The 16,365-nt window shown below is 47.6% G+C and overlaps 2 protein-coding genes across 10 annotated transcripts in view; one reads left to right on the forward strand and one right to left on the reverse strand.

Moving 5' to 3' along the window:
- Positions 1–1,118: 1,118 nt before the first annotated feature.
- Positions 1,119–14,714, forward strand: AKTIP (AKT interacting protein). Of its 7 annotated transcripts, none has more exons than XM_055145295.1 (11): positions 1,119–1,271; positions 2,715–2,821; positions 4,400–4,509; positions 6,530–6,735; positions 9,655–9,719; positions 9,800–9,900; positions 10,319–10,407; positions 10,610–10,708; positions 10,804–10,911; positions 13,394–13,454; positions 13,914–14,714. In XM_055145295.1, exons 3-11 carry the CDS (start codon positions 4,468–4,470, stop codon positions 14,022–14,024), a joined length of 882 nt encoding a protein of 293 aa, XP_055001270.1. In that variant the 5' UTR covers positions 1,119–1,271; positions 2,715–2,821; positions 4,400–4,467; the 3' UTR covers positions 14,025–14,714. The 7 variants fall into 7 exon arrangements, with proteins under 7 accessions (XP_055001270.1, XP_055001268.1, XP_055001265.1 ...); XM_055145293.1 differs by having other exon boundaries at positions 1,119–1,267; positions 2,645–2,821; XM_055145290.1 differs by having other exon boundaries at positions 1,119–1,267.
- Positions 14,715–14,755: 41 nt separating this feature from the next.
- The window catches only part of RBL2 (RB transcriptional corepressor like 2), a 53,320-nt gene continuing 51,710 nt past the window's right edge, over positions 14,756–16,365 (reverse strand). For all 3 annotated transcript variants that reach the window (XM_055145288.1, XM_055145287.1, XM_055145286.1), the window contains exon 22: positions 14,756–16,163. In XM_055145288.1, the coding sequence (XP_055001263.1) occupies positions 15,993–16,163 (171 nt within the window). In that variant the 3' untranslated portion in view covers positions 14,756–15,992. The remainder of the gene's footprint in view (positions 16,164–16,365) is intronic.

Here is a 16,365-nt window from a genome sequence, read left to right on the forward strand (position 1 = left end):
GAAGCTTCTTGGCGGTGGTGGGGTGTGGGGAATGGCTCTCCTCAGCTGTATCCATCCATTCCTTCATCCTTTGACATTCCAAATCGGCCTTTCTCAATGTCACATAAAGCTGTTCTTCCAGGTTCTACTACCTAACAGGTCTAAAAAAAAAAAAAAGGAGGGGGCAGAGCAAAAGTACAACGGGTAGGGTATTTGCCTTGCACCCCATATACCTTGCATCCCCCACATCCCATATGTCCCCAGAGCACGGCCAGAAGTAAGCACAGAGCCCTGAGCATCACCGGGTGTGGACCAAAACACAAAGTAAAAATTAAAATAATAAACAACCCAACAAGCACAAAAGATATTTAAAAGATTTCAAAAGTAAATCACCAAAGTTTATAAGAGCGGAAGTATAATAATCTTGTATTTATTACTCCTTCAATTCAGCATTTTTGGAATTACTGTTTACAAATATGTCGTTTTTAATATTACTTTAATTTTAAATTTTTAATTTAATGTACACCTATTTTATTTTACAAATTGCTTGCTAAAAAAAATCTTAAACTCATAGTTTTTATCTCTGCTAATTTCATACAAACTTTCGGTGACTTTGTTTAATCCTGGCTGCCAGCACCGAGAGTGCCCAAAGAGGCTGTTTTCCCCGACCGGGCCTCGGAACCTGCTGGTCACACCTACGGGGTGGGGGAGTGGTCACACACAGCTCGGCCCGGCCCCCAAGACACCTCGAGGCGGCGCTGCAGCCTCAGTGCCCCGCCCTGGCCCCGGCAACGAAAAGCCTCAATCACGGCGAGGGTGAGAGGCGGCCTCGGCCAAGGGCCGATTACTATGGTGACTGGCGGACGCGCTGACCAATGACGTGCAGGTACTTGTTTGTTTCCTCCCCGTCGCTCCCCGCCCAAGACAACTGTGACTGACAGTTCACTCATGGTGCTGTTACGTAAGGGGCGGGTCCAGAGCGACCCCACCCGAGAGGAACAGATTTGATTGGCAGAACGGAGCTCTGTCGGCCTAACGCCCCGGAAGAATGTCCGTGACGGACAGGTAGGGCAGCCAGTGGGTGCAGGGAGGCTGGGCGGAAGGGTCTGGGCTCTGGGGCGTGGCCGGGGCGGGGGCGGAGCCCTGCGCCGAGAAGCAGGCGGGGCGGGGAAGCAGCCGGGGCCGTCCTGGAGCTGCGGCCGGAGATGCTGTCGGGCCGCGACCGCGCTCGGCAGCCCGGACCCCTGCATTGAAGACACCCGGGGGAGGTGCCCTGTCAGGCCGGCTGGTAGGTACGCGAGGACCCGTGGAGTCTTCCACCTCGGCCGCCAGCGTCCTCGGGCCCGACATTTGTCCTATGCGCTCTCCCGACTCGGCGGCGACGGCGGCCGCGCTGGGACACGGGGGCGGGGCCGGGCACCTGTCCGGCTTTGCAGGCACCTGCTGCGCGGGGAGCCGGGGCGAGCTGGCTCGGCCGGGCCCGAGGGAGGCGGCTCCGGAGCCCGCCCTCCCCTCCCCGGCCCGGTCCCCGCGCCCGGCTCAGCCCCGCAGCCCCGGCCGGCCGAGGGCTGGGCTGGGGGGCGTCACTGAGCCCCGGCGCTCCTCCGTCCCCTCCTCCCCCCTCCCCGCCCCTCCTCCTGCCCCCTGCCCTCTCAGCAGAGGCGCGCGCGGGTCCCGGGCGGCCTGGAGCTCTGCGAGGGCCAGGACGTGGCCGTGCCTGACATCACCCCGAGACAGGTTTGTCCAGATTCCCTGCGTGCGTGGAAATGGTTTTCCGCCCCGGGCGCGGGGGGCCGGTCCCGGCTGCCCTCGGCGAGCTGGGACCCGGGGGCCGAGGGTGTTCCGCATAGTTTCTCCGGGTCTCCCCGCTCCCCCGCCCCTCCCCGCGCCCCAGACCTCCCCGTCGCCCCTAAATGCAGCCCCGCTTCTGGGTGATGCGGGGAGGGAGGGAGGGAGTGCCGGCGGACGTGCGGCTGCAGCGCCCGGCTAGTGGGGGTTCGTGCCTCCTGGGGCGGGTCGTTCCTGCAGGCTCAGGGATACCTGCTTGGCAGCTGGACGCTACGGAGCAGGTCGATTTCGTCTTGCTCGCCGGGTCGAAATCCCGGAATTGTTTTCATCCCGTCTGGGGCGTGTCCTCGGGTTTCCCTACCTGTCACTCCTCTGGGATACCGCGGGGCTCCGTGCGCCTGGGTGGGCCAGAGCTGGGCGGGCGGGGAGGCTGGGGGGTGGGGGCTCTGCAAAAGTGCGTTCCAAGTCATCCAGACCCCCGTGTCGCTGCACAGGCAGCAGGCGACAGAACCTCCTGCTTAGTAAGACCGTGACCGGGGACAGGTTTGATTGGATTCTTAAAAGGTGATAGTGTACAGAGTAGGGCGCCTGCCTTGCCCACAGCCCACCAGGTTTGATCTCTGGCATCCCCATTGGGTCCTCGAGCACAGCCAGGAGTGATCCCTGAGGTCAGAGCCTGGAGTAAGCCCTGAGCACTGCTGGGAGTACAACCCACCCACTCCCTCCAAAAAAAAAAAAAAAAGAAAGGAGGGAGGGAGGGAGGGCGGCCGGCTGGCCATGGAATCATTCATGGAAGGGGCCTGACAGGTCCTGATTGTCCCTGGATACACCTGTAGCTCATCCATGGTGCCTCATTGTCGCTGCCCCCCACCCCCAGGCAGGTGCTTTTTCGAGGACCGCCAGGTGCGACTACCACTGGATCCACTGTTTTCATTTGGTCCAAACAGGAACAGCTCCCACACATGTTTGATGGCCCATTTACATCCGCATCATCGGCACCTTTAAAGACAGATTGGCAGAGCCCTGTTGCAACTTACTGGATGTAAGTCAACAGGTTAGTGGAAGAACCAGGATCCCCGGGTCCCTTAATTATTGGGTGGCACGATGTCTTGGAAAGCAAAACAAAGTAATAGGTAGGGCACAGGACTTTATACTCACCCCTGGGGACCAGGCAGTTCTGAGAGAGAAACAGATTTCTGCAGAACAGACCGTTTGCTGCAGGATTCTTTAATGATGTGCTTATGTTGCTCTTTTGACTCTTTCCCTTCAGCCTTGTGATGGGTGCGGATAGGGATTCGGAGAAGGAAGCTCCGTTTTAATCATAAGTGAGCCTGGGGGAAGTCAGCGGAGCAGAGAAGCTGCTATACTTTAGGCAGTGCAGCTTTTCCTTTGGGTTTCTTATGACTGACCCACTGGCTTTCGTGATCATTGAGACACTTTTTTTTTGTTTTGTTTTGTTTTGTTTTGTTTTTTGCTTTTTGGGTCACACCCAGCGATGCTCAGGGGTCACTCCTGGCTCTGCACTCAGGAATTACTCCTGGCCGTGCTCAGGGGACCATATGGGATGCTGGGAACCGAACCCGGGTCGGCCTCGTGCAAGGCAAATGCCCTACCCGCTGTGCTACCACCTTAGCCCCGAGACACACTTTGGTGTCCAGGGGTGTTTGTGAAATCTCTTTTTGCACTCTTCTGCCCATTTGCCCAAATGGCTTGGCAATTCCCTAAATGCCTAATCCTGCAGTTCCCACACTGAAAAGCAGTTGAAAAGGGAGTTTCTTGGGCACGAGTATGACAGAACCCACTTATGCCCCTGACTTATATGCTTTATCTGCTTCCTTCTTATTTCTTTTGCTACTGGGGAGAAGACAACTCATTTAAAGTATGCTCCTTTGGAGGAGGCCAGAGATTTCAGAGTTTCAGGCACTAGCTTTGCACACAGCCAACCCTGTTTCAATCCCTGGCAACCTCTATGGTCCCCCAAGCCCAGCAGGGGTGATCCCTGAGCTGTAAGCCGGGAATGTGCCAGAAGTAAGTCCTAAGCACAGCCAATTTTTTTTTTTAATCACTCCTTTGGAACTTTAATTTGCGTATCCCTGAGAACAGATAACCTTTCAAGTATGTGGGAACAGTGTATTCTGGACCCAGCTTTCCCAGCAGTTAAATGCCTAGATAGCATGTAAGTGGTAACTGTTGTAATCCATATCTTTGCATTTCTGGCACCAAAGCCAAACCGTGCCATTAAATATTCTGAATCCTGGCCAAGGTCTCACACAGCCTCCTGTTGGTATTTTAGGTAGGAAAGCAAACTGGAGCCATAGAGTAGGGAGGGAAGGGATATTGAGGGAAACAATTCAATTCAGCAAGACTTTCTTTCTCTGAGGCTTTTACAGTGATTTATTATGTAATGTGATGTTGTGGTTCTGCAAATCTTAATGATCAGATTTAGGTGGTTGCCCTTTTTTGCGCCCTTTTTTTGTGATGCCAGGTTTCAAACGGAGGGTGTCTACCGTGCAAGGTAAGTGCTCTAATGCTGAGCTGTATCCTAGCCCCCGAGACTTGGCTCTTAACTCTCTCAGAAGTCTTCAACAGTCGGTGTTAAGTATGTCTCGGTGTTTTTCCATCTTGTTTTAAGGTAAAGTGAATTCAGACGACAGAAGAGTTTGATGACACAGACTACCAAATTTCTTTGGAGGACACGTTATGAACCCTTTCTGGAGCATGTCTACAAGCTCTGTTCGCAAAGTAGGTTATAATTGATACCTCCAGTGAGGATACTCATTTGCATCAGAATAGAGGCCAAAATAGTTCATACAAGGTTGCCTGTATTCTTTTTTTTTTTTTTAATTTATTTATTTTTAATTAGAGAATCACCGTGAGGGTACAGTTACAGATTTATACACTTTTGTGCTTATACTTCACTCATACAAAGTTTGGGAACCCATCCCTTCACCAGTGCCCATTCTCCACCACCCGTAAACCCAGTGTCCCTCCCACCCTCCCCAATCCCATCTCCCCCCCACCCCACCCTGCCACTGTGGTTGCCTGTATTCTTAAAAAAAAAAAAAAAATCACCTGGTCTCTCTAGTTTAGGTTTTACTTTGGCGAGATAATTTTGTCAGTTGAATTCCACTTCTGAGACTGAGATCAGATCTCAAGTAGAAATTATTCTGTGTATGTGTGTATATGTATGTATTTATACATAGATTTCACTCCCAGCAGTCCTTGGGGTTACCATAGCTACATAGATGTTCTTAGGGGTCCATGTAGTGCAAGGGGTTCAGCTCAGGACCTCACACCTGCAAACAAGATAGTGTTCTACCACATGAGCCGAGCCCTGTCCCAGACCACTAGAAACCATTCGGGTGATCACAAGTGTGGTATTTTGACTTGTTCTAGGTATATATGATTAAATCTGACACATTATTGAGGCAGTTTTTCTACTCAGCTGCAAGATTCCTGGGCTAGAGAAGCCTTGGGCGAAGGCCAGCTCAATGTTCTCAAGTCATACTTCAGAGCACTGGGTTAATTTTTCTTAAATTGTTTTTCACTTGTAAAAAATAATTACCTTTTCATTTTAGGGCAGCTTAAAATGTACAAACAAAAATAACCTTTAATTCCACCTCTAATAGAACATCACTGTTAATCTTTTTTTTTTTTTAATGAATATGACAAACAACTTTTAATACAGCCAGTTAAGCAGCTTAGGTTGTATACGTGAGTGAAGAACAGCCTCAGAAGATGGTAGTTTAGTCTTTGACTCATCTAGATCTCTCTGACCAAGGATGCCTAAGAGCTTAGGTTCCATTCATTAGGGACAAGATCAAAATCAGACCCAAGGAAGTGAGCGAGTGTTTTATTCTTTGTAAACCCAGAGCTAATATCAGGAAGTAACTGCTTTCAGTAGTCTTTATCAGCATTTCTCAGCCAGGGGTTATTATGGCCCCCTGTGGGCCCCGAGGGTATCCCAAGGGGGCCAGAGGTGAAAATCCATAAGTGGGAGACTAGGAAGCCAACCTGGGGTTCAGAGTCAGGGGAAGGACACCAGCTCTGAAGGCGCCACTGGCAGGAACGGGCAAGAAATGCCCGGTCTGTTACTTATATTGACCCTCTCCATACCTGACCTTCCAGAGCATCGAGGGGCCAGGGAGCTTTCCTGGTCTCGTATAGTTGCTTAACCCTGCCCAGCCCTCTTCCGGGAAGGCACGAGGAGAAATTATTTATTGTTGTCCCAAGTAAGTCCTGTAAGCCCTGCTTTGACTTCTAACTAGATGCAGCTAGTGCAAGTTCTCTGATGTTTCGGCCTTGCTTTGGCATTGCCCTGATCGTCACAATAGCCGGCCTGTTCACAGGCCTTTTAATCCATCTTAATCACCATGCTAGAATGTTCTTGTGAAGAGTAATTTCAGGGACTGAGTACAGCAGGTGTATCTTGTAATTTAAGAATCCTCCTACTGGGGACTGGGCGATAGTACCGTGGTTATGGCACATGCTGTGGGCCTGGGTTTGATTCCTGGTACTGGATGGTTCCCCCTGAGCACTGCCAGCTGTGGCCCGGGACGCCCCCCAGCACCACTTGGGTGTCCTAGATAATCCCTGGCCACCGCAGGGCCCAGTAGTGTGGCTCCTCGGGCCCTTCAGTGAACAACCAGCCCAGTCAGCTGAGACTCGCCGGGGGGGGCCCTTGAGCCTCTTACGCCCCGCTTGAACGCCCCAGAGAGTAAGGGATCACCCTCACGTGCTCTCCCCACTTCATCTTGAACAGAGGACTGATGGCGAAGAGAAGACATTAACAGGGGACGTGAAAACCAGCCCTCCGCGCACTGCCCCGAAGAAACAGCTGCCTTCTATTCCCAAAAATGCTTTGCCCATAACTAAACCGACGTCGCCTGCCCCAGCCGCACAGTCAACAAACGGCACGCATGCTTCCTACGGCCCCTTCTACTTGGAGTACTCTCTGCTTGCAGAATTGTGAGTCCTTTCCCCCCAGTTCCCTTCCCTTTGTTGTTGTGTCTGTGGTCCCACACGGGGCAGTGGTGCAGCCGAGGCTGCTCTTGTGGCTCGGGATTACCCACGTGGCAGTGCTGGGGACCACGTCACCTCAGAGCTCAGTCCCCCCGCTGCCTCACTCGTCTCCATGTGCACAGAGTGAAGGTTACTGCTAGTGGCAGGTGCCGGCTCTTCATCTTTCATCAGGGCCTGGGCAGCGACACACAGTTCCTCTCCCAAACCATGATGAGTCCTGTTCAGAGCTTGGATAGATAAGATTTAAAGGCTGATGTGTTTCTTTAATATCTGTGTTTGTTTGGAAGGGGAAGAAATTAAGATTGGGTAAGCTCCTATTAGTTCAGGAAGTCAGCAATCTGATTTTCACCTTTCCTTCTGTCAGGGAGGAATTTCCTTTCTGGAGGTTTTGGTTGAGGTTTAGGCCCAGGTGGCGGCTTGTGCTCCATTCTGGTTAGCCCCCGACAGGAGGGCATCGGGGGCAGCAATGGGAGGAACTGGGGCAGCTGCCTTCCGTTTTGTTTTTTTTTTTGCATTTTGGGTCACATCTAGCAATGCTGAGGGGTCACTCCTGGCTCTGCTCTCAGGAATTACTCCTGGTGGTGCGTGGGAGACCATATGGGATGCTGGGGATTGAACCCGGGTCAGCTGCGTGCATGGCAAACGCCCTACCCGTTGTGTTATCACTCCAACCCCTGTCTTCCTATTTTTGAAGTGTGTTGTTTAGAAAGGGAATTTGATTTTTCCTCTACAACCCTCAAAAGCAGAACCACACAAGCATCAGGAAGTTATCAAAATTTGGGTTCCCCATAGGGAAGGACTCGTCACCGGACCTATTAAATGTCGGTGGCTGACCACTTCTGCAGAGCAAGGAGGGATGACCCAGCACCCGGCCCTCAGAGGGGCCCAGTGTTAAAGAGCTTAACCGTAACTCACAGCCTGCAGACCAACTCACAGGGGTGCAACGAATGCTTGCAGGTAGCACTTGATTGAACCACTTGTTCCAGACAGATGTACTGGAGAGCTCTTCAGTGATTCCTTTGTACCTAGAGCCATTTTTAAACTATTCTTTCAATACTTTCCTCATGTTTGCCTCACTCTGCTAATGTTGTAATGGTTAGAGGGCCAAAGACCCAAGTGTCACTGGCTGGGTGTCACTCTGGAGCAGGGTTCTTGAGCCTGAGAATGGAGGCCTTGTGTTGGAGGCGGAGCAGTGAGTAGGACAGACTTCTATTGTCATCTCAAATCTGCTGTCTGCACTAGGGCACAACGTAGCCTTTCTGGCAAGCCTCATGGTAGTAGCTACATCTTCCAACCATGCTGCTATTGACATGCTGAATATTAGTGGCTTAAATGGAGTGATGACTTGAAAATCATTACAAACAAGTGTGGGGGCTGGGAGGTGGTTCGAGTGGCAGAGCACAGGCCTAGCAGGTGTAACGCTCTTGAGTTGGATCCCGGCACCATGTGGTTCCAGTCACTTCGGAACACTCGGGGCCCAAGCACCAGTGAGTGTGGCCCTATGAAGTATGATGGCAAATAGGTGAGGAAACAACCACCGGGGGCCAGAGGGTACAGGGGGTCAGGGTGCTTGCCTTGCACACTGCTGAGTCCATTTTGATCCCTGCACTATACATGATGCCCTGAGCACAGCTCAGTGGTCCATGCGTATAGCCAGGAGTAAGCTCTGCGCTCCGCCAGGATGGCTCAAAACAGCCAAAACTGGGGCGGAGGGGAACAAAACCAATCAACTAAGGTCGTACAAGGCCCTGTTGCTGCTCAATAGGAATCATAATGGGCAGATTAGTGTGCTTAATAGGTTAGCGTTGTTCTTTCAAAGTCTGATCACAAGCCTGAGTTCTTTAGACTCATAAGCTGCAGTGACAAAGAACAGAGCAGAAAGGCTGTCGGTAGGTGACTGGGCCCCAGAACTCGTGTGCCGCGTGGCTGGACATTCAGCTCCATGCACATTACATCCTGTCTGTCATAGCAAGGCCCACAGAATTCAGGCTTCTGGCTTGGGAGGCGAATGTAGGAATGGTGCAGTGAAGGATGCACACCACAAAAATCGGAACGTGGCTGCTGGCCACATGTCAGGTGTTGCCACTTAAAATGGCCCAAATAACCCTTCTGTGGAATTTTAATCCATATTAAATCTATTATTTTAATCTATTAAATCTAATCATTTAAATCTATTAAATTATATTAAGTTTATTAAATTAATAAAAATTAAATCTATTACATCATATTAAATCTAATCATTTGATCTATTCTCAGTTACCTAAAACTGTATTTTCAAGTGGCTTTTGAATATATGTAGGTGAGTTCTACTCACAGATATAAATTTATCATTTTACAAACACTATTTATTACCTCAAATTTAATATCCAGAACTTAGCGGTGTTCAGATTACTTGCAGGTTGGTTTCCAGGCTGACTGGTGGAAGTTGATTTCTGGGAAAACTCAACTCTTTGTATCTCTCTGTTTAACTCTGATTTCTTTTTTGGGCCACACCAGCAGTGCTTGCGGGGGGCTGAGCACTCCTGGAGTTGCTCTGCACCGCCAGGGCTACATCCACAGCGGCTCGGGGGCCATCGGGTGCCAAGGATAAAACCCAAGTGCTTTACCCCAGGACCCAGATCACTGGCCCTGGTTTCATTTCTTAAGCTGGTGCCTTTTTTTTTTTTTTTTTTTTGAGGGTCAGGTGGTTTCTGTTTTAAGTCTCGGGCACTTGGGTAACAAAGCCAGTGAGCTGGCAGCAGGTGAGTCTGTGCTGAATCGGCACATGGGCTCAGGACATCAGATTCTGCCTCTTGCGGAAACTAATGATTACAAAATGAATGTGCTGTTCACATGCAAACCGTCTCATTATTGCTTTTGTTCCAGTACCTTGGTTGTGAAGCAGAAGTTACCGGGCGTCTATGTGCAGCCTTCATACCGTTCTGCATTAAGTAAGGATTCCTTCTTTTCAGCATATTTTGTTTTACTGACATGGGGGTAGGGCTTGAAGTGTCCTTCTTTTCTCCTGCAGTGTGGTTCGGAGTCATATTCATACGGCATGGCCTCTACCAGGATGGTGTATTTAAGTTTACAGTTTATATCCCTGACAACTACCCAGATGGGGACTGCCCCGTAAGTAGCCCAGCATCATCTGTTAACCAGCAAAGAGGGCCCAGACAGCAGGGCTGGGAAAGGTGATTCCACTGTCCCCAGATAACTCTCTATTGAATCTCTTGCCATGCCCGCCTCTGCCTTGGTTCTAACCAAACTGGTATCGAACAGGTACCAGCCAGAGAGAGAAACCCCGCAAGGTGTGCCAGGAAGGCTGGAGGCTGTTCTGTAGCACTTCCTGTGTGAGCAAGGGTCTCTGCAGGTCCGTAGAGAAAATTGAATCTGCCTGTTTCCTGTCAAAGTCTTACAGGAAAAAATATCCCCGTTCAGGCAGCGCTTTGAGTCAGACAACTGGCTTACCCTGAAGCTTTCTGCTACAGCTGTCTGGGACTAAAACGCCATTATTTCCACTAAGGATTATGTCTTTCTTCAAATATAGCGCTTGGTGTTTGATATTCCCGTCTTTCATCCGCTAGTCGATCCCACCTCCGGTGAGCTGGATGTGAAGAGAGCATTTGCAAAATGGAGGTAAATCTGGGGATGTTTTCTTTCATCTTCTACTTTTTTTGTTTCTGTTACTCGGGGGCAGGGGAGGTGCACACCTGGCAGTACTCCAGAGCTTGGGGCCCCTGCATGTAAAGAGGGCGCTCCAATGTCACCGCTCCAGCCCAGAAGGTAAAGCTTTCTTTAGTGATCCATCAGTAAGAGGAAGCGTCCTGTTTCCCTGCAGGCGGAACCATAACCATATCTGGCAAGTATTAATGTATGCGAGGAGAGTCTTCTACAAGATTGATACAGCAAGCCCCCTCAACCCAGAGGCCGCAGTACTGTACGTTACTTTGCTTTTGTTTATTTAAGATATATTTGAAAATGCAGTTCAGTCGGTTCCATTGGTAACTTTTCAATCTAAACTTTATAACACAGGTATGAAAAAGACGTCCAGCTTTTTAAAAGTAAAGTGGTTGACAGTGTTAAAGTGTGCGCGGCACGTTTGTTTGACCAACCTAAAATAGAAGATCCCTATGCAATTAGGTGAGTATTACATCTTACATAAATACTACATGCACTCTGCGGTACAGTTTACTTCCTCTTGTCAGCTGGTCTTAGATCTGGAACTTAAAAAGTATAGCCACATCGGGGCCGGAGCAATAGCACAGCTGGTAGGGCATTTGCTTTGCACGAGGCCGACCTGGGTTCGATCCCCGGCATCCCATATGGTCCCCCAAGCACTGCCAGGAGCAATTCCTGAGTGCAAAGCCAGGAGTAACCCCTGAGCATCGCTGGGTGTGACCCAAAAAGCAAAAAAAAAAAAAAAAAAAAAAGTATAGCCACATCTTTGTAATGTGATCCAACATCAAAACTTTTTTTGTTTTGGGGCTACACATAGCGCTGTCCAAGGTAACTCCTGACTCTGTGCTCAGGGACTACTTGTGGTGGAGCTTTGGGGGCCACTGTGGTGCCAGGGACTGAGCCTTGGTTGGCTGCATTAAGGCAAATGCCCTGCCTGCTGTACTACTGCTCCAGCTCCCAAACATCAGACTGTTTCTTTGGTGTTTTTTTTTTTTTTTGCCACACCCAGCGATGCTCGGGGGTTATTCCTGGCTTTGCACTCAGGAACTACTCCTGGCGGTGCTTAGGGGACCATATGGGATGCCGGGGATCGAACCCGGGTCGGCCGCGTGCAAGGCAAACGCCCTACCCGCTATGCTATCGCTCCAGCCCCAACATCAGAACTGTTTCAGACAATTTTATCCAGCTTTTTCTTTTTTTTTTTTTTTTTCGTTTTTCGGGTCACACCTGGCGATGCACAGGGGTTACTCCTGGCTCTACACTCAGGAATTATTCCTGGCGGTGGTCAGGGGACCATATGGGATGCTGGGAATCGAACCCGGGTCGGCCGTGTGCAAGGCAAATGCCCTGCCTGCTGTACTATTGCTCCAGCTCCCAAACATCAGAACTGTTTCAGTGAACAATTTTATCCAGCTTTTTCAATAAACAATTTTAAATACTTATTTAAAAGAGGGCCCATGAGATAGTACACAGTTAAGGAGCTTGCCTTATGTGCAGCCGACCCTAGTAGGAATCAGCAGGAGTGAACCCTGAGCACAGAGCCAAGAATCAGCCCTGAGCATCACTGGCTGTGGTCCACGAACCAAACGATCAGTCAACCCAATCAATAAATAACCAATCCTAGTAACAGTCAGATTTTGTGAAAGGAGAGACGCTGAACAGTGGATTCCTCTAGCACTCTGAACACTGACTGGGGGGGTGGGGTAGACTGAAGGAGTAGAGAATGGGTTCTCAGTATGGATTTACCTCTTTGTACATATGGGTACTTCAGGGGACACAGCATACCACAGAGGTTAAGAGTGTGGACTTAGGGGCTGGAGTGATAGCACAGCGGGTAGGGCGTTTGCCTTGCATGCGGCCGACCCGGGTTCAAATCCCAGCATCCCATATGGTCCCCTGAGCACCGCCAGGAGTAATTCCTGAGTGCAGAGCCAGGAGTAACCCCTGTGCATCGCCAGGTGTGACCCAAAAACCAAAAAAAAAAGAGTGTGGACTTAGCAGAAAAGACTGGTTGGCTGTGCACTTACTGACTTTACTTCCCTAGCAGTTATCTAACTGTGCCTCATGTTCATCTTTATTCCCTTTACCCACTCTCTGTATTGTTGCAGTGACCAAGGTCACATGCAAGCTTGGTGGGGATGCCTAAGCACATTCTGGTCATGCTGCCTACCAGGGGCCACACTCCTGGGCATGGTGCTAGTGGTGTTAGCCAGGAGTCATGCCTTTTAGAGTACCTTTGTTACCTTTCACACCCTTTGTAGTACTCCCCCCTCCCCCACACACCTGTGCATGCACTGGAGATTGCACACTGTGGTGGTCCGGGGCCCCAAACAACAGAGCTCTCAGGACAGAATTCAGTGAGTACACGTGGGTGACACTAGGGATCTCATTCACAGCCTTAGCCTTGTAAGGCAGATGTGTTTCCTCCAGGCTTTTCCCACAGCCACTTTAGCAGTGGTTGTGAGGTTTAAATGAGCTAAACCATCTACAGTGTACTGGAAGTTATAATACTATGTGAAATAAAATTACATAACATCTAAAACTTACATGCTAGCAAATTGATTAATGCTTGGTAGGGGGATTCTACTGAATTGTCTCATTAAAAATGGAAGTCATGGCCAAGGGGGCTGTTCAGTAGCCAAGTGTGCACTCTACGTACAGGATTCTGTCCATGGCACAAAGGATCCAAAAACTAAAAAAAAATATGGGCCTGGAGTGATAGTACAGTGGGTAAGGCATTTGCCTTGCTTGCAGTCGACCTGGGTTCCATCCCCAGCACCCCGTATGGTCCCCTGAGCACCACCAGAAGTAATTCCTGAGTGCGGAGTCAGGAGTAATGCCTGAGTATCGCCAGGTGTGACCCAAAAACACAGGGGGAAAAAAAAAGACATTTAAATTTGGTAAAGAAGTCAAAAGCAGTTCTAAGAATATGTTTCTCTTTAAGCTTTTCTCCATGGAATCCTTCTATACATGATGAAGCCAGAGAAAAGATGCTGACTCCAAAAGTGAGTACATAACTTTTTTGTTTTGTTTTTGGGCCATACAGGGATCACTCCTGGCGGGGCTCCAGGAACTATATTGCTGGGTATTGAACCTGGGTCAGCCTGCATGCAGGCAAGTGCTGTACCAATGTACTATTTCTCTAGACCCACTGTTACTGTCATCCCGTTGCTCATCAGATTTGCTCAAGTGGGCACCAGTAAATGTCTCCATTGTGAGACTTGTTGTTACTGTTTTTTGCCATATCAAATACACCACGGGTAGCTTGCCAGGCTCTTCCGTGTGGGCGGGATACTCTCGGTAGCTTGCTGGGCTCTACGAGAGGGAGTGTCTAGACCCACATAATTATTTTTTTTAACGCCCCAATTTTCCCTTTCAAAATGTCTTTTGGAGAGGGATGAAAGTTTCTACAGTGCTAAAATTTCATCAGTCTTTGTTTAATGTCTGTTTCTGATTGTGCCTAGAAGAAGCCTGAAGAGCAGCACAGTAAAAGTGTTCACGTTGCTGGCCTGTCCTGGGTAAAGCCTGGCTCAGTACAACCTTTCAGTAAAGAAGAGAAAACGGTAGCAACTTAAGAGCGGGTGATGCTGGTGCACCGTGCACTTTCCTGCTGGACTCTGGCCTAGTTAAAGCTGACCAAGGGCAAAGGATTGCCTGAAGAGTAAAAAAGTGTGAACAATGACTGATATCAGTGTTGTCCATGTATGCTTAGGTTCTAACAGCAAATTCTGGAAACCTCTTTGAAGTAATGCATCACTTCTGTTAGAAGTGACTTTAGGGTGGTTATCTAGTGAGTACTCCAAATTATTGGGGACATTGAGGTCTAAATATTTTTCTGAATATAATGCTAAAGGTAAGTTACATTCATTTAAACTAATGAGTAGACAGTCCAGCACTATCTAATGATTTTTAAATTGGTGGTTTCAGTTGTATGTATATTAGGATATGAATATGGAAAAGAGAAATAGAGAAAGCAGGTTCCATAGCTTATTAGCACTTTTAAGTGGAAAATCATTTGAATGTCAGTTTTCAGCAAACTGTCTTACTGATTTGAAAACGGCTATCACTGAGGTACATATGGGTGGGTGAGAAGAAACCAGAACACTGTTCATAGTTTTTTTTCTTTTTTTTCCTAAAGCAAATTACTTAATGTATTTTTCTGGCTGGAGGGAGAAAGTGTTAAGACGGTTTCTAATGAAGTCAGATATTTAAACGATGAATGACTAATGTGTTTTGTAGAGATAAAATAAATCAATAAATGGTCATCCTTTGTCATTTATGAAGAAATAATATAACTAATCAAATATTAATTTATAAATGCTTTATTGAAAAATACATTTATTCTCATATAAAATTACAGTAGCAGTATCTTGAGAAGTTTTATAAATATTTTTGCAGAAACACTATTCTAATTGAACAGTGTAAGTTCCATATTTCAGAGCAATATGAAGTTACCTAGTAACTTTGTTTATATTGATTCAATTTACAATTGAATTTTCTCCCTAATAAAATTATTCATCCAACCTTAAAACTGCTAGAATAGTGATTAATAAATGTATATGTAGATAATTGAATAGCTGTTAAATAACATTTTCTAATTTGTATAAATGGTACTATGTACTAAAAATCTAAATGCGCCAACCTATTTTTTTAACTGTCAGGAACACACCCAAAGATAGTTTTAAATATCACCTTAATAGACACGTCTTTTTGGATAGCTATCTCCTAAAGGAACAAGTCATAATTTTTCATATTAATTCCCTTATTCAACTTGATTTAAAATATTAGCTGATGATCCAACATAACAAAAACCAGGAGAATTTAAAACATGCCCCAAAGGTGGCGACTGGGGCTTTAACAGTCTTAAAAAAGTACAAATGCATTAAAGAAGACATAGTTTAGCTTAGAAGATTTGTACTTAATAAAGTTCACATTGTAGAAAGTGCCATCGCAAATATACAGCAAAATCTGGGTTACAAAATCATGCTTATGACAGCCCTAAAGTGCCTCTTCTTATACAAGTTCACTCACACATTGCACACTTAACAATCAAGCACTTATCACATTGTACCACATCTAATGCGGAGAGGAAAGAATTACACAAAGGGATAGGGAATTGGGGCTAGTGACCCTGGGACTCTTATCTGGGCTCCCTCCTGTGTTTCAGAAATGCAAGTCTTGCATTCCTATGAAATGTTTGAGGATAAAATACCTACTTTGCTTTTTATGAGCACCACAGCTCATCAGAAAACCAGGTAGCAATGAATTGAAATACAGTTCCTCCTCCGGAGCATATCAGAAACCTCTCGTACACATATCTGAACATGTTTTCTTGGCAGTACATATAAAAAGTTTTGCCAAAAAAATTAAAACAATCCATGATGGAAAGCACTAAATGATAGGAGAAAAAAGGCAGGTGGAAGAGTAAGAATATCCTAAGGACATTAGAAGGATAAAGGGGGGGAAGCCCCATAACTTAGCATGCATTAAATGATGCTGCTAAACAGAGTATGAAAAGACAGTTTCAATACAACAGACTAACCTCAGTGGGAACCTCGGTCATTAGCTACATCTTGGAGACGGCGCAGTAAGGCAGAATGATTTTCTGGGCAAATTCGTTTTGCAGGTGATTCACTTCCATCTTCCAAAAGAATCCCTCTCTTTTTGGTTGGAGTTTCTCCTGTCCGTATCATACTGTTAATTTCTCTTAGTCTCTAAAGTGGGGGGGAAACATACAAAAACTTTAAAAAGGAACCTCAGATGTGTCAATTTACCTTGAAGAATTTAAACATCCTTACAGTGGAAAGAACTAAGTTTTCTATCCTTCTGGTTTTACCTCTCTACTGACTGAACTATCTGGGATGAAGGCAGGTTTACTCCAATTCTTTAATAAACTCCAGAACAAATTTTTAACAA

The sequence above is a fragment of the Sorex araneus genome, chromosome 8 (assembly GCF_027595985.1).
Source record: "Sorex araneus isolate mSorAra2 chromosome 8, mSorAra2.pri, whole genome shotgun sequence".
Classification (NCBI taxonomy): Eukaryota; Metazoa; Chordata; class Mammalia; order Eulipotyphla; family Soricidae; genus Sorex; species Sorex araneus.

Excerpts from the sequence above, each read along its gene's own strand:
- AKTIP (XM_055145295.1), top strand. The coding sequence starts at position 4,468 with ATGAACCCTTTCTGGAGCATGTCTACAAGCTCTGTTCGCAAA. Across the intron at positions 9,720-9,799 it reads TTCATACCGTTCTGCATTAA|TGTGGTTCGGAGTCATATTC; the intron begins GTAAGGATTCCT and ends TTTCTCCTGCAG. Across the intron at positions 10,912-13,393 it reads GAAGATCCCTATGCAATTAG|CTTTTCTCCATGGAATCCTT; the intron begins GTGAGTATTACA and ends TTTCTCTTTAAG.